This window comes from Triticum dicoccoides, chromosome 2B, assembly GCF_002162155.2.
Source record: "Triticum dicoccoides isolate Atlit2015 ecotype Zavitan chromosome 2B, WEW_v2.0, whole genome shotgun sequence".
Classification (NCBI taxonomy): Eukaryota; Viridiplantae; Streptophyta; class Magnoliopsida; order Poales; family Poaceae; genus Triticum; species Triticum dicoccoides.
The window spans coordinates 488,126,527-488,144,723 of NC_041383.1; the positions used below are offsets into that span (position 1 = coordinate 488,126,527).

Below are 18,197 nucleotides of genomic sequence, written 5' to 3' on the forward strand. Positions count from 1 at the left end.
AGATGTCTGTACTCAGACATGATAGCTTCCGCTTGTGCCTTGACTTGTATGCTCTGATTGTTGGGTCATGAGACCCATGTTTGTAATGTCTCGCTCCTCGGAGCCTATTGAATAAACTACTTGAGTCGTAGAGTCATTTGTGATGCCATGTTGTATTGCACATATCGAGCATATTGTGTGTATGTTATTGAAATGCTTGGTATGTGTGGGATCTGACTATCTAGTTGTTTATCTTTAGTAGCCTCTCTTACCGGGAAATGTCTCCTAGTGTTACCGCTGAGCCATGGTAGCTTGCTACTGCTCTGGAACACTTAGGCTGGCCGGCATGTGTCCTTCTTCGTTCCTGTGTCTGTCCCTTCGGGGAAATGTCACGCTTTGAGTACCGGAGTCCTGTTAGCCCGCTACAGCCCGGTTTACCGGAGTCCTGCTAGCCCAGTGCTACAGCCCAGACCCACTTGCTGATGACCGACACGTTCGAAGCTGGGTCATGAATGCCTGTCCCTGTAAGTCTGTGCCACTTTGGGTTTACGACTAGTCATGTCAGCCCGGGCTCCTTATCATATGGATGCTAGCGACACTATCATATACGTGAGCCAAAAGGCGCAAACGGTCCCGGGCAAAGGTAAGGCGACACCCGTGGGGATACCGTGCGTGAGGCCGCAAAGTGATATGAGGTGTTACCGGCTAGATCGATGTGACATCGAGTCGGGGTCCTGACATTCCTCTCATTGTTACATGATGTTTGAACCATGACATATTGCTTATGAAAGCCATTGGCTTATTTTTTTAACTTGGGGTATGATTATGACCACGACATTGCAATTCTCTGTCTATGATATGTGTCACTGTTATAGTAATCTTAATTCCACACATACTCTGAACATGATTGTTTATTTTTGTTCTTTTGGTCTCCAATTTGAATTGTTGCAGCAGATGCAGATGCGCTGGCCTTCATGATTCCAGGACCTGGAATCATACCAGCCGATGGGTGGTGGTTTACCGCTCGTTCAGCTGACGATAGTCATTTGATGCTCATTCGCACGTACCAAATTGACCAAACCATTACATCAAACCACATGCAGTACAATGCATGGGGCGTTTGTGACATTGATGGCTACGGTTGCTTCGTGTTCCAGAAAGATCCGAGCTCCGTTGGGCCAGGCGTATTCAACTGGAGGCAGGTTTACAGCCTCGGCAACCACTCCTTGTTCCTGGGGCTCAATTATCCGATCATCCAACCAATCATCAATCATATCACCGGCGATGATTATCGTGCTATGCAACTTCCATTCACGAGGGGGGACTGTGTTTACACATCATATCATGAGTTTCATGAATCACCATATCCAGAGATTCGTCGACACATCTTATTGCCAGATAATCTTCAGTGTGTGAAAGGCATCAAGCTTCCATGCGATGGATGGCTTTTGCAAACCCGATATGCGGCGATGTGGTTCATGCCAACAACAAATACGCACAACTTGATTCGTGCTGATATCTAGACTGAGCCATGTATTTTGCTGCTGTAGCACGACCCTCTTTTGTTGGATATTATGTACTGTTGTTAGTTTGAAGCACTCCTCTGGTTTGAAGGATAGATACCTTCCTGGAATCAAGTGCATCCTAACTCACCTGCGTAGGATGTACTGATAATGATGATGGAGATGATGTGCGAAGCCACATATATATATATATATATATATATATATATATATATATATATATATATATATATATCAATCAGTTAGGCTTCAAGTGCGTACTTGTTACTTAAACCTATGTATAAATTGCGACACTAAATACGACTAGTAAGTACTACAGTAGCAGTACTAGCATACGTTGGTCAAATTATTCATCATGTCCACACATTCAATTGACGTGACAACACGCTGCGCGTGAGGTGACACAAGAATCCCGGCGGCGTGTTCGGGTATTCTGGACTTCAGATTTGGAGTACCACTTATCTGTCAAAATCTTTCATCATTCACTTAAAACAGCCGATTGATCATATATTGAGTACCATATAACTGGATTTACCGATGCAAGTCGAAGAAGGATTGGCCGGTGCTGCCGGCTGGCGTCAAGTTCGATCCCACGGATCAGGAGCTGATCGAGCACCTTGAGGCCAAAGTGAGTGCCGACAGCGCGAGATTTCAGTCTCTCATCGATTTGTTCATACCAACCATCGACAGCGAGCACAACATATGCTACACCCAACCTGAGAAACTTTTAGGTAAGACACCGATCGGCCGTCTACTTGCACAAACATATTCCTTTGTTTATAGCTCTATTTTTCTTTTTAGATGCGGACCTAGTGAAGCAGTTACAATTTGACAGTTAATAAAAAGTGAAACAAGTGACTGCAACATGCCAAAGATGTTATGAAAATGCCAACTACATACACTAAAACCTGTATTCCACAATACTGCAGGTATAACACTGAGTGGCCTAAGGAAGCATTTCTTCCAGCGCAATTCCAGGGCGTTCAAAAGGGGCACGTGGACGTGTTGCAAGATACAGTCGGAGTGCGGCATGCATGCGATGTGGCACAAGACCGGCAATACCTTGCCCGTGATGGTCAACGGCCGGAAGACGGGCAGCAAAAAAGGTTCTGGTGCTGCACACCAACAAGAACTTCGACCAGCAGAGGACCAACTGGGTGATGCACCAGTACCACCTCAGGCACTTGGAGCAAGAGAAGGAGAGGGAGCTGGTCCTCTGCAAGATTTTCTACCAGACGAACACTAGGGCCAGGAGTAAAAAGATTATAAGTTAGTTTGGTATTGGTAGTTGTACTACCTTGTCGTCCGCAAGTTGGTATTGTTGTTAACGATCTTTTGGTACTTGCATTTGCTTCCAACCATCATATCGAGGGTCGACGTGGATATAAAGCTGAATTATTTGTTTCGAAACAAATTTTCAGGCACCTAATTTTTATTTGATGGGCAGCATAAGCACCTGCCATTCGAATTCCCAGTTCTCCAATTTTTTCGAAACAAGTGCATGCACTTGCTATCACGATGTAAAAACTATATCCCTACTGCATCCCAGTTATCAGTCTGTACTTGCAGAATTCTCTCGTTTATTGAGCACGTATATTGTTTTTTCAGGTCGAGCAAGTTTCAACTGGGCTGTAGACTGCCCAGGGTTGGTTTTGTTTTTAACAGGCCCAACCCATGACGACAACGGGGCACAAAGATCCAACAGGTATCTATTGGCCTTTGGCCCACCAGTGTTAGTTATATTTTGTCTTACAACATCCGCAGGCAGTTTCTTTTACTGAATCAAACACACAGCCCAGTTCTATTTTCCTCATGAAACGCATGTCCTACATCCGTTTTCTAATCTCTACCTATACTTTTACTAGTTCATATACACGTATCATTATATTGAAAACATATAAAATTCCCTTTTCATATTTACATCCTTATTTTTGTTATTTTTTCCCACTCAGCGCTGATTTTTTACACTGGTTTTCCCTTAAACCAACTCAATTGTCCCATGTCTCATTTGCTTACAAAAACAAAACAATTTTTTGGCAAATCAATAAGTTCTTAAAAGAATGTTGGTCATTTCGGGATTACAATAGTTCAGACTCCATCAAAATATGCAAAATAAGGTTGAACTTTTTGACCATGGTCCTGGGCAGAAAATGGGTTGTAATAAAATGCTTAAGAATTAGCAAATGGGCTGCAAATTATAAAAAAAAGTAAATGAGCTTTATGTTCTCTGCCGCAGATTTGGAGGCTAACTTGTGGGCCTACTAAGTTCATGCGTACACAAGGTTTCTCAAAAAAAAAACTTAGTCAACAATCAATTGTACCAGCGTCAGACCGTTAGATGTCAATTTAACGGCAATCGTGCTTCTTCAGTCTCTGATCTTCCTGCCCAAGCCGCCCAAACCAGCGCCGTCGGAACCGCCTGCTCCCGTCTCCCATGGCCGGCTGTGCTGCCGGGCAGGCCTCACAGCCCCATCATACTCGCATCCCTGGCCTATCTATCCCTCTACTCACCCACACCTCCTGTTATTTTCCGGCGACGGCAGCCGAACCAGTCAACCCTCATACTCTCCACCGCGTGGGCAACCACTGACGTGTCTTCCCCGGCTCCGTGTCGTTCCCTTCGTAGGCCTCGCTATCGTCCACCGCCCTGGTGCTCTCGGCGCGGCGTGGTCAACGATGTCCATCCAACGGCTGTAGTGCTTCTTCAACCTCTGGTCTAGTCTTCTTGCTCCAGCTGCCCAAAGCAGCGCCGGTCGTGCTGCATGCTCCTGCCTCTCGTGGTCAGTTGTGCTGCCGTGGAGGCCTCACCGCCCTCATACTACTCCCACCGCTGGCCAGTCCATCCCTCCACTCACCCACTCCCCCTGTTATACTGCGGCGATGACAACCTCACACTGCATCCGAACCAGTGAACCCTCGTACTCCTCTCTTCATGGGCATCCACTGCCGCGTCTTCCCTGGCTCTGCATCGTCCCCTTCCTAGGCCTCGCCGGACAGAGATTGGACGGCAGGAAGGATTATCTTGAATGTCGTCCACCGCCGTGGTGCTCTTGGTGCGGCGTGGTCAATGTGGTCAACGACCGACTTCCATCGGAAGAGCATTGTACTGGAGAGGCTGATAGCTGGGTCCACGACAGCCGCAAGGAAGTGCCTCCTTATTACGCGTAAAATAATTATTCCTCCACCTGACAGCAGGGACCCACCGGACGGGCCACCAGTATTTCACGAAAAAAATGTTTCCCCCTGACTGTTGGGACCCACCGGACGGGCCACCGTGTTTTTGCGAAAAAAACATTTCCCCTGACTGCTGGGACCCACCGGACGGGCCACCATATTTTGCAAAAAAAATGTTCCCCCCGCTGTCAGCTCGGACCCACCGGAAGTGCCTCCTTATTACGCACAAAAAAAATGAATACCCCCTGCTAGCTGGGTCTCACCTTGGTGGGAGGCTGACTTGTGGGCCTACTAAGTTGACTGGGACGGAGGCCTTTGTCAACTTTAGTCAATATATGAACGATTCTAGCTCCAGTGACCGTACGATGTCCATCCAACGGCCGTAGTGCTTATTCAACCTCTGGTCTTCTTGCTCCAGCCGCCCAAAGCAGCGCCGGTCGTGCCGCCTGCTCCTACCGCCCGTGGCCGGCTGTGATGCCGCAGAGGCCTCACTGCCCCCTACTACTCCCACCGCGGCCAGGCCATCCCTCTACGCACCCACACCCCCTGTTATTCTGCGGTGACGACAGCCTCACACCGCAGCCGAACGAGTGAACCCTCATACTCCTCTATGCGTGGACATCCACTGTCGCGTCTTTCCTAGCACCACGTCGTCCCCTTCCTAGGCCTCGCCGTCGTCCATCGCCCTGGTGCTCTTGGCGCGGCGTGGCCAACGTGGTTAAGGAAGGGCTTCCATCGGACGTGACTGTACGTGGAGAGGCTGACACTGGGTCCACGGTCGCAGCAAGAAAGTGCCTCCTTATTACGCGCAAAATAATTATTCCTCCACCTGACAGCAGGGACCCACCGGACGGACCACCGTATTTCGCAAAAAAACGTTTCCCCCTGACTGCTAGGACCCACCAGCTACATCTTCGCACACAAGGAAGTGCGTCCGGGCAAAAAAAAAACGTTTCGTCCCCCTGATTGCTGGGACCCACCAGCTACATCTTCGCACACAAGAAAGTGCGTCTGAAAAAAAAACGATTCGCCCCCCTGACTGCTGGGACCCACCAGCTACATCTTCGCACACAAGGAAGTGCCTGACAGTCGGGACCCACCTGGTCGAAGCGTACGTAGCGTTGTCATTCTGGTCGCGAACGTGTATGTACATATATACTGGTCGATGTACAGGCGCGCACGTAGCATGTACACGTACGTACAGCGGCCAGTACACAAGAAAGAAAATACGGCCATGTATGTGTACATACGGGCGGGGTCTCGAACACCTACTTGCGCATACGTACGTCCAGGGCTCGTGTACATGGCTGGGTCAGAACGGAGAAACAACATCGTCGTCGTGTTCATGGGGAGCCAACCGTCTGGGTCAGAACGGAATGTGTCGTCGTGTTCATCGGAAGGGCTTGGACGGAACATACAATGGAAACGAGGCCTGGCGTATCGCAGAATGGAGGAAACGGCCTTGTGTTCGACCGTCCACGTTCGAAACGGGATCATGTTGATTGGGAGGGGTGTGACATACCGCAAAACGGATGAAACGGACTTGTGTTGGAGCACTACGGTTGAAATGGGGGTCCTGTTCATCGGGAGGGGTGTGGGGTACCGCAAAACGGGACTCCACGGGATACTGTTCATCTCCACCGTCGACCTCCTCCAGCCTCCACGGGCTACTGTTCATCCACCGTCGACCTCCTCCAGCCTTCACCTGCGACTGTTCATCCACGGGCTCCTATTCATCCAGCCTCCACCGCGTGCTACTCCACCGGCTACTGTTCAACCACCCCTCTCCACGGGCTCCTGTTCAACCACCCCTCCACGGGCTACTGTTCATCCACCCCTCCACCGTCTACTATTTATCCAGCCCTCCACGGGGTCGTCCTGTTCATCCAGCCCTCCACGGGGTTCTGTTCATCAAGCCCCAACCGGCTCGATCGATCGGGGTCTGTTCATCCAGAGGTAACGCCACCGGTCCTGTTCATCCACTCCCACCGCTCACTGTTCATCCACCCCCCACCCCACCCGCAACGCTCACTGTTCATCCAGAGAGGCAGCATCGATCGGGTTCAGTTAGAAGCAGTAGCGAAGGAATCGCTCGATCGGTTTTAGTTAACAGCCATCGATCGATCGCTCGGGTTCAGTAACGCGTAGTCTACAGTGCAATCGCTCAGGTTCAGTTAGAGCCCAACGCCTCGTTCGGGTCCAGTTAGAGCCAACGCCTCGCACACACGCGCGTACGTGTACGAGAGAAACGCGCATCGCTCGGCCCCCGACCACCCACTGTAACCGGGAACTCCCCGAAATTTTTCCTCGCCCTCGCTTCTATCACGGTTTTTCCGTCATGGACGGCTCAAAGAATGTCATGCAGCTGCGTCTCCGGCCCGCCCAGGACGAAAAGCCCATTTTCTGTCATGATTTTTTGTCATAGAAGTATGAGCCCACCACATCTATGATGATACCGGATATTGTCGCAATTATCGTCATAGAAGTGTCATATGTATGACAAATTTTTTTTTCATTCGGCCCAAAATATCACGGATGTGTCTTTTTTTATAGTGCTCCTTGTTGCATTGACATGCCTATATGGCCACTCTTCCTTTCATCTACTAGATATGGTTCTGTTTTTTTTACTTTATTACAATTCTTCCCTCCCAAGCATATTGAATATGTATTCAATCATATTCCTACCTTTCAAGAGGTATGCATGTCACCGAGTTCTGTATTCCGTTGACCCGATCCATGTCACTTTATGATCTCTTTTCATTCATCTTACTTATGTTGTCGCCCGTAGCAACACACGGACATACTATCAGTATTATGTTTGCGACCAGATGTTGCTTTTAATAGTAGTTGTATTTTGTTTGCAACTATTTAAATCTATGATTGAATTGCTTTTAATGTATTTTTTTTGTCAAATGGAGAGGATGGCAAGGACGGACATTTGATGACTCCGGTTAAATGGCCTCTACTCCGCTCATCATTCATGCATACTTTTGATTGTGTCTGTGAATATTTGATGATGTTCATTAGGTGATCCGGCGTTGGAGTTTTCATTCCCAGTTACTATGTTATTTTTTAATTTTATACTCCCGGATACAGCCATGGGTCCCAGTGCCAAAATTAACCGCGAAAAGGATCTCTCTCGAAAGCGCGAAATGGGAAAACATTCTCGCCATCCCGCGCTCCAAACTTGACCCGCTCTTCTCGTTTTCCCGGTCCCGCCCTTTCCAAAATGGCACTACCGCGCCCCACGCCCGCGATCCGCGCCGAAACGCATCCTGGACGTCCACTTCCGATAGCGCCGAACGCATCTGACCGTTCAACATCACCGATCCGGGACACACACCCCTCCACCAATCAGCACTCAGCTCTCCACCTCTATAAGGTCATCACGCCCTCTCCGCTTTCCCCCACATCTCCTCCCGCTCCAAATCCCAACACCTTCCGGCGGCGAAGCAACCCACCCACCCTTCTCTCCCTCCCGAAGCAGCGATGGCCCCCAAGGCGGAGAAGAAGCCGGCGGCGAAGAAGCCCGCGGAGGAGGAGCCCGCGGCGGAGAAGGCCGAGAAGGCCCCGGCGGCGAAGAAGCCCAAGGCCGAGAAGCGGCTGCCAGCCGGCAAGACCGCCTCCAAGGAGGGCGGCGAGAAGAAGGGCAAGAAGAAGAGCAAGAAGAGCGTCGAGACCTACAAAATCTACATCTTCAAGGTGCTGAAGCAGGTGCACCCCGACATCGGCATCTCCTCCAAGGCCATGTCCATCATGAACTCCTTCATCAACGACATCTTCGAGAAGCTCGCCGGGGAGGCCTCCAAGCTCGCCCGCTACAACAAGAAGCCCACCATCACCTCCCGGGAGATCCAGACCTCCGTCCGCCTCGTCCTCCCCGGGGAGCTCGCCAAGCACGCCGTCTCTGAGGGCACCAAGGCCGTCACCAAGTTCACCTCCTCTTAGATTGCGTCGCCTGTATCTAGTAGCAAATGCAGTTCCTTCCTGTTGGTTTAGTGCTTGTCTGTGGACTCTGGTTATCTGCAAGTAATATTAGTCCTACTGTTGGATGAAAATTGCCGAATCATTGCCAATGCTTTTTTGGCTCGTCGGAAACAATGTTGCGTTGTTGGTTCTATTTATACTGATTTCCGCGGTGATTTACTTAATGCCTAATAGGTGTTCTAATTTTTATTCATCTCAGACATGAGATTTTGCTTACAATTCCTGCCCCTCGCATATAGGTTATCAGGTTTTTGTTTCTTCAGTTTGTGCAGAACCCAGTGGTTGTCTCAATTGCCTCGTCGACTGCTGGCCATTGGCGCTGTCATGTAATCGAGGTGCTGATGAATAAGGACAAACCGTCTGATTTGTTTGCCATGGCTTGTTCTTATTACGTATGATACTCCTAGCTTTGCCTTGACACTCGTTTGTTGTAAGAACAATGAGTGATGATTTGTTTCACACTGTGCTTTCGTACTGATGCAATGTTTCAGATTTCTGAATCACCCAGATGGGTTCTTGTAGCTGCATGTGCAGAAACAAGTGCTCCTGTGTGCCAATCGTAATTGCTCGGTGGAAATGCTCTCATGTTCTGGTCTGTGAATGTGTTATAGAAGTCAGTGGTGTCCATAAGCAAATAGTATTAGTCAACTAGTCAGCCGTCTTGATTAACTTTGCGTGATGTATACATCCTGTCACTAGATTAAACTTTAGTTCCAGAGTTGCTGTTCATTTCTTATCGTCAGTTGTTTCCTAAACAACGGAGGAGATCTGGACTAATTGCCTGCCTCCCTGTTTATCGACACAAGTTACAAGTCTGATTTCTGTGCACTTTTGGTGAAGCAATGGTCCTCTGGCTGTAGTTTCTTGTCGGTATCACACAGACACAGTAATAATTTACTTTGTCAACTGGCTCCTGTGTTTGTGGGTTTTGGACTTGAAATGGAATGATAAATATCTACACTGAATTGAAGGTTTTTTGAATTTTCTGTGATGAAAAAGCAAATTTTACGTGTTCAAGTTTTAGCCCTTTTCTAGTTGATTCCTCAGCAACACCTAGAAATGCAATTGCATCCAAAATAAGAGTGCAGAAACAAAACGTGGATGTTTTCCTGACGCAACCCACTCAATTTACGGCATCATGCCATGTAGAAGGGCGAACAACGGTTTAAATCTCAGAGTCTAGACAAACGTTGGCAAATAATCACATTCACAATATCAAGTCGCTAGAACTAGATTAACAACAGCACAGGAAGCCAAGATGCAGACTGGTGGTGCATCTCAAACTTTTAAACTTGGTAAACCGCTTAAAATATGTTCAGAAAATGTACACCATCGTTTCTGTTTAAGTCAAGACCACTGTCCTTGTTGGATCTCTCGGGCCAAGCAGCATTGTGCGCTGGATGTCTCTTAAGAACTAGAAACCTGAAAGTGCTGTGCTGACAAGCGAGTGATGGAGGAAGAGGCCGAATCGGTGCGCGAACAATGGTTCAGGATATATGTCCAAGGGAACAAGAGTCTCCTTGTACATGTTACAGGATTTCTCAGAACGAAACAGAGGCAATAATAAGGAGTGCCCCAGAAAATTTATGTTCAATGGTAGATGCTCTTTTTTTTCCTAAGAAAACAGGCACAAGCAGCGCCCGACTTTAAATAAACTAGATGGTGCCTCGCGCTTTTAGAATAAATCCGAGTCACTCCGTCGATCATCCGAGGACCAAGCAATCACACAAGCACGACACCGAGATTTGTTAACGAGGTTCACCGATATGGTTACATCCTCGGGGCATTGACTACGGGCGCTTCTCCCCGTGACACCGTCACAATACTGCACACCGACCACCCGGGCACCAGCACACACCGCCGGCGCCCCTTTGCGCGCCTGTGCTATTATGTTGGCATAGGTTATGGAGTCGTGTCCTAATAGGACACTTGTATCCTAGGCCTCTCATATATAGCGAGGGTAGACACACGATGTAACCTATGTCAATATAATAGCACCGAAACGCAGGGGAAGCCGGCGGCATGTGCCGGTGTCCAGGGCGACCGGGTGCGGTATTGTGACGGTGTCATGGGCAGGAGCGCCCATAGTCAGGCCCCGGGGATGTAGCCATATCAGTGAACCTCGTTAACAAATCTCGGTGTCGTGCTCGTGTGATTGCTTGATCCTCGAATGATCGACGGTATGCCTCTGATTTATTCTAACAAGTGGTATCATGAGCTAGGTTGTTCGGAGGTTGTGGATTGTTGATCTAGAGGAAGTATAAGTCCGAGATGCAGCTGGCAGCAGTGTGGTCCTCGGTGAGATTGAAAAAAGCAATCGGTAGCGAAACCGGCAAGCAGGCTTCGGATCAACGAAAGGCTCTCGTGCTCGTTGGAGTGGCGAGGACGTGCGGCGATCGATCGGCAGATTGATTGGGCGGGCGTACAGGAGAGACATGCGGCGGTTGATCACGGGAACTTCTATGCGCCGCTTATTGCGGCAAGTAGTCACAGTTTCGCATAGCAGACGACTCGCCTGGGCCGGCCCACTAGCTAACTTCCGCAGAATGAAAAATCGGAAAAATAAAAGCGCGCTAGCTAGAAATCGAACCCGCAAGCTGCTGTAGATGAGCACCGCGTGCTAGCCACCGCGACACGTGAGTTAATATGAAAAATATGCAGCGCCAGCATTAAAGAACCTGAGCGAGTCCATAGCCACTGTAGTAACACAGGTTTCTTGCATACAATTACATATTAAAACTTCTATTAAAATTTCAAGCGTAAAAAAGGATTTTTTTTTGAAACGCGACATTATTTGGGAACTGAATAGAAACTAAAAACAAGTAGGGAAAAAATTGAATACAAGAATAATTTCTAAATTATGAACTACTTTTCGTAAACGCAAAACATCTTTTCCAAAACAAGTAACAAAACTGAAAAGGTGATAATGTTTTCAAAACTAATCTATTTTCAAAAAACTCGAGCATTTTTTGAATTTGTGACAAAATTCCGAAAACAAGAACATTTTTAAAATTTGTGAACAAATTTTCAAAACTGTAGCTTTTTTAGAATATGTGAACAAATTTGGACAACAAGAACATTTTTGAAATACCAAATATTTTAGAATTTGCAAACAAAAATTAAACATGCGAACACACTTGAATTTGTGAACAAATTTTCAAAAATGAACATTTTTTGAATATGTGAACGAATTTTGAAAACGAAAATATGTTTTGAATTTGCGAACAAATTTACAAAATGGGAATAATTTTTTACATTTCCAGAACATTTTTGAATTTTTGAACAAAATTTGGAAACAGGAACATTTTTATGAGATTCCCAAACATTTTTTTTAATTTGCGAACAATTTTTTAAAGCGGGAACATGTTTTGTACCGCCGAACATTTTTTAAAATTTGTGATTTTTTTTTTAAACTGAACAATTTTGATACTCAAAAACGAAAATGTGCATATTTTTGTAAAAGTGCGAGGAACAATTTATTTAAAACAGGAACATGTTTTGAACCACCAAACATTTTTTGAAATTGTGAACAAAAATTTGAAACTGAACAATTTCAAAACTCCTGAAAAAATGAAAACATGCACATTTTTGGAATTTTCCGAAAAACTATGAATTTTCGACAAATCAGGGACATTTTTTTGAAATCATGAACAATTTTTTCTAAACATGATTTTTTTGGGAAATTATGAATAATTTGTTCAAAACACATTTTTCAGAAATTTCAGAAAACATGAACATTTTTGGAGTATGTGAACAAAATTGAAAAGGCTAGATTTTTTTTTGAAATTACAGAACATTTTCAAATTTATGAAAAAAATTTAGAAATGAGAACATTTTTTCGAATTCCTCGAACATATTTTGAATTTGCGAACAAATTGTCAAAAACATGATTTCTTTTCAAATTAGTGAACACATTTATTGAAAATTCCAAATAGAAAAGAAAACCAAAAAAAGGCAAGTACGAACATTTTTTAAAAAGGGAACATTTTTTAAATCCCACAACATTTTGTTTAAAATGCGAACATTCTTTGAATTTATGAACACTTTTGGAAAATGCGGCCATCTTTTAAAAAAAATGAAGGTTTTTTGAAAGTGGGAACAATTTTTTAAGGTTATGAACAATTTTTGAAACATGAATTGTTTTCAAAAAAAATGGAAAAAAGAAACCAAAAAGGAAACAAGAACATTTTTAGACCAAAGTTAGAAACAGAAAACAATTTTTAAAATTCCAAACAAATTTGAAAGTTGAACATTTTTTGAATACGTAAACAAAAGTTGAATACGTGAAGAAAAGATAAAACAAATATGTTCAGAAATTCATGAATCTTTTTAGAAAATTGCAAACAATTTTTGAAACGGAAATATTTTTTCAAATCGCAAACAGTTTTTTAAAAGTTGTCAAAATTTTGAACAAAAATATTCTAAACAATTTGTTAACACAAAATATTTTTTGAAAATTTCGAACATTTTTTGATAAATGCATATTGTTTTTGAATTTATGAACAAAATTTGAAAGCACAAACATTTTTCAAATTTTGAACATTTTTGTAAAAGTGCGAACATTTTTTTGAAAGAGAAAACATAAACTTGAAAAACAAAAAAGAAAAAAAGAAAAGAAAAAGAAACAGAAATAGAAAAAGAAAGAAAAATAAAAACCGGTTCAGAAACCTTCTAGAAGGTTCCAAAACCGGAAAAAACCAGCTGGGAACCTCTAGAAGGTTCCCAAAACCGAGAGTGCTGGAACGGTTAAACGGGCCGACCCGTTGCGTCGCTGCTCGGTTGCTCGCCTGTACGAAGCGCTGGCAGTTTGACGCAACGAGCGGCGAATAGGATATTCCGTTGATCACATGGATCAATCGGGCGAGCGTCAGGCTGCCGTGCGTACATGCTGAGGATATCTGGCGCCTGGCGGCCCATGGCAGGAGGCCCATCAGGAGTAGTGCGCTGGCCCAAGCTGGGCTAGCAAGTCTGTGGACCAGGTGTTGGTGCAGCGCTGAATCGGGCAACGGGTGCTTGTTCGCTGGAGCAGATCGAGGAACGGAGGAAGCTTATACGCGAGATTTGTTTTGTGAAAAAAAGAGGACCGACACGGACGGAGACAATCAAATCGGCCAAGAAAAATCCAGCTTGATATGTCTACATCGGAATTAGCAAGGGCATAGGCCAGGCAATTGCTAGCATCTAGGGAGTTGAACCAAAGGAGCACTTCACGTGAGACCAACTGGGTAGTTGATTTCTACTGGTGCGTGGACGTTATGTTCGTCTACTTGGAGATCACGGGAAGACTGCTTAATTATTTTTTACGGAGTCAGCCGTACAAAGAATTCTGATTCCATCGGGTATCGGATTTGAGGTGAAGAAGTTCACGGAACTGAACATCTTGGGTTATGGTAGACAAGAGTGAAAATTGTATTGGCACAACATGGATGCTTGAAGGCGTTGCGGGAAGTCATGTCAGCTAAGATGAAATTATCATGTGATGGATGGAAATTCGTGAGACGATTTGGGAGCCTTGAGCGTGTCGTTGCAGTCGGACAAGTCCGGCTGGGTTGGACTAGATGGTCTGACGGATCGATGCAAGTCGATTGATACAGAAGACGGTAGTGGGATCGACGAAGATGACATAGGAGCGTGATGCTGATGGTGACCGACTTCTGGGGCGTGGAAACACATGGCGCAAGCCTGAGGGCTTGTGTGGCTTCGACAAGACTATGGCGCGAGGTTGATTCAAGACAGTACAGACGAAGCTTGAAGTCGACGGGGTGCAAGGGTGGACTGATCATCTACCATGGAGTCATGTTGAAGGTGAAGCTGGAGTCTGAAGGACTTCACTCAGTGCTGATTGAGGGGCTACGGCGTAAGTTGACAGAGAGTCGAAGCCTATTCAGCGGGAAAAAGCGAGTGACACGTAGTTTGGACTGGAGCCCAATGGTCTGATGGAAGCGCGAAACTCGTCATCGGTCGGTGATGATCGATGGTACTCCGCAGTGGGGGTTGAGTGGTGTGGGTTCGCGACCCTTGAGACTCGACCGGGACAGCGGAGGCTCGACGCGGTAATAGCGGCGAGGCGTGCGGCACGCACGGGGCATAGAGATGGGCCAGGGCTCTGGCGGTCATACATGTGGTGAGACAACTGCGAATTTGACTCGGGATGACTACAAGCAATGGTGAAATTCCTTCAAGTTTCAGACAGACGGTCAAGAAAGGAGCGGTGATGTTGAGTTCAGGTAACTTTTATGTGTGACACCCAATATGTGAGTTGTTCATTTTCATGCAGGTCATTGATCAATATGTGATGTCGTTGGACTGATACTCTGGAAGTTGGGAGCACAAACTAGAGTAACAAGAAACTTAATTTTGCTCGAGTGTTGACTGTGGTCAAGAAAAGAAGGGACTACAAGTTGTAGGTGAAGTCACATGGAGTCTTTGGAGTAGCAGCGGTGCTCATGGGATAAGCTCAAGTCCAATGTACATGGAAATTTGACGCATTGACGAATTCAAGGTGGTGGAGAATATTCGCCAAGGTGGAGTTTGTTGGAGTTGTGTCGAATATTGTGTACAAGATAGGTTACAGTTGGACTTGTAGTTGTATTGTGTTTACATAGGATATGGAGTCGTGTCCTAGTAGGACACTTGTATCCTATGCCTCTTATATATAGCGGGGATAGACACACGATGTAACCTATGCCAACATAATAGCACCGGAACGCAGGGGAAGCCGGCGGCATGTGCCGGTGTCCAGGGCAACCGGGTGCGGTATTGTGACGGTGTCATGGGGAGAAGCGTCCATAGTCAGGCCCCGGGGATATAGCCATATCGGTGAACCTCGTTAACAAATCTCGGTGTCGTGCTCGTGTGATTGCTTGATCCTCGGATGATCGACGGTATGCCACGCGCGTTGCTGCAGAATATTATAATTCATTTGACGTGTGAATGTTGGCCCTGAGTGTTGATTCACATCACGACTCAATTGTTAACAAACGTCTATATTCATCCCGGGCATTCAAAGGCATATGTTTACAATAAACTGTCAATCTAGGAAGTAATCAGCTGAAACTTGGCTACATACCACCATATTTCCGCAAAGCAGACTAAGAAAATGACTCTATACAATCAAGTGCTAGGATCAATTAAAATTGTGGAAACTATATCTACATCATAGTTTAAATATTTGATAACACTTATGGTCTTCGTCCTTGTCCAGTTTTCACCAGTCCCAGTAATGTCGAAAGAAACATGACCTGAAAATTACCGTTAAACAAATAAGTACTTCATGGAGGTAAAGTAGAGGCATTAGAAGAAAAGTCAGTATACACATATGCTATGCATACATTTTGATACAGCTCGCGTTAGACAAGCTTCTGAAATGATTTTTTTTACATATTCTGAAAACACTAAAGCTCTGTTTGGATGTTTGCATTGGGAGCCTTGGCATTGCATTGAGTTGAATACCAATATCAGAGTATATTGGTATTGAGATTGAATGCCAATATTTTTGTTTGGATGTTTAGGTATTCAGAAGACATACTTGATATTGAGGTTGAATGTCAAACGTTGTTTCGATGGTCAAAGTGAGGAATTGATTGGAGACATGCGCCGGAGATCGGGATGGAGGTGGGGCGGGCGATGGCCGCTGGAGCTCGGGATGGAGGTGACCAGGTGGGCGAGATGGGCTACCTGCGCCTGGCCACTAAAGCTCGGGGTGGATGCACGCTGGCCGCCGGATCTCAGTGTGGAAGCGGGACAGGAGGATGGCGCCGGCCGCCGGAGCTCGGGGTGGAGGCGGGGCGGAGGGTGGAACCGGTGGCTGGAGCTCGGGGTGGAGGTGGTTGGGATAAGCTACCTGCGCCGGGCCGCCAGAGCTCGGGGTGGAGGCAGGCCGGCCATCGAAGCTCGAGGTGGAGGTGGGCGGGATGGGGTGCATGCGCCATCGCCGCTCCTCGCCGTTCCTGGGCACTCACGGACATGGGCGAGACCTGTCTCGAGTGGGGATGGGAGGAACCATGTTGTTTTCCGATACCTAGCGATGTCGAGCACGTACCCACTGAATTGGGCCTGGAGTTTTTTGCGTTAGCGAAGGCTTGCTCGATATCTAGCCCGAATGCCACGGCTGAATGCCAAGGCCAACCAAACGGTGGCATTCGGGATATTCGGCCCAAACAAATGCCAATACCCAATACCAAGCCTGAATGCTAACATCCAAACGGAGCGTAATCTATATTCAATACGAAATTATAGTTTGCATTCATAGTCTTATTTTGTGGTTTAAAGAAAGCAGTGTCATTATCAAATTTCAACCCACTTATAAATGTCCTAAGATCGCTATCTGTTTTTGTTGTTGGCTGATTAGTAGCCAACGTGTTACAGGCAGCCCCATCCATAAGAAGTCCAGAGATCTAGTAAGAGCAGCATAGCAGGAAGCCATGGAGCAAAAGCGTCCCAAAGACACAAAAAGGCTACCGTTTTGCCAGTCTGGTCTGTTCTGTTGAGAAAGTTGCTGCTCAGCACGCTCCAAAAAACAAAAATAGCTCAGTTTCTCTTGACCAGAGAGTTAGAAAGGGAATTGTGTTAAAGTTATGTCGAATATTATTGTACAAGTTAGGTTACAGTTGGACTTGGAGTCGTATGGTGTGTGGACAGGATATGGAGTCGTGTTCAAGTAGGACACTTGTATCCTAGGCCACTTATATATAATGAGGATAGACACACGATGTAACCTATGCCAACATAATAGCACAGGCACGCGGGGGGAGCCGGCGGCGTGTGCCGGCGTCCGGACGGCCGGGATGCGGTATTGTGACGGTGTCACGGGGAAGAGCGCCCGTAGTCATGTCCCGGGGATGTAGCCATGATGATAAACCTCGTTAACAAATCTCGGTGTCGTGCTTGTGTGATTATTTGGTCTTCGGTAGATCAACAGAACGCCTCAGATTTATTCTAACAAGTGGCATCACGAGCAAGGTTATGAGAAGGTCGCAGTTGTGTTTAATATAGAGGAAGGAGCGGAAGAATCGAGTTAGTCGCATGCAGCGATGGAAAGATTAGATGGATATCTGCTCGAGAAGCAATCGGATTTCAGCGGCAACGGCAGATCAGATCGGTTTGCAGCAGCAGCTAAGTTCTCGGAGTCGGATCGAGTAACGATCAGGAGCACCCGCGCACAGGCAGGCAAGCGGCAGGCGAGGCCACGGACAGGCGTCGGGCAGATCGAATCAGAAGCAGCGGTGGCACGCACATGCAACGCGTGTGGAGCAGCAGATCGAGATGTCATAAGGCGGCGGCGTGATGTGTACGAGCAGGGCTGCAGGCAGAGTGCTAGGACACGTGGTGCGAGGCAAGCGCGTGGAGGCAACGAGAGGCTGGCATGCGCGGCAGGCTTGACGTGTGGCGATATGTTCGATCGGGCGAGCGTCTGGCGGCCCATGACAGGCAAGGCCCATGGTGCGCTGGCGCTGCTGGAAAGCAGAGGCGCGTGCGCCTGGTCGGTTGAGCGTAGGTACGCAGCGGTGCAAGGGTCCGATGAGATTTGTTTGG

General features: G+C 46.7%; 1 protein-coding gene across 1 annotated transcript; it reads left to right on the forward strand.

Moving 5' to 3' along the window:
* The first annotated feature begins 8,091 nt into the window (after positions 1 to 8,091).
* LOC119364385 (histone H2B.1-like) lies at positions 8,092 to 8,818 on the forward strand. The gene has a single exon (XM_037629867.1). The coding sequence runs from the start codon at positions 8,166 to 8,168 to the stop codon at positions 8,622 to 8,624; it is 459 nt and encodes a 152-aa protein (XP_037485764.1). The 5' UTR covers positions 8,092 to 8,165; the 3' UTR covers positions 8,625 to 8,818.
* The last annotated feature ends 9,379 nt before the right edge of the window (positions 8,819 to 18,197 follow it).

Bases quoted from the DNA above. Each gene is read 5' to 3' on its own strand.
- LOC119364385 (XM_037629867.1), top strand. From the start codon at position 8,166: ATGGCCCCCAAGGCGGAGAAGAAGCCGGCGGCGAAGAAGCCCGCGGAG.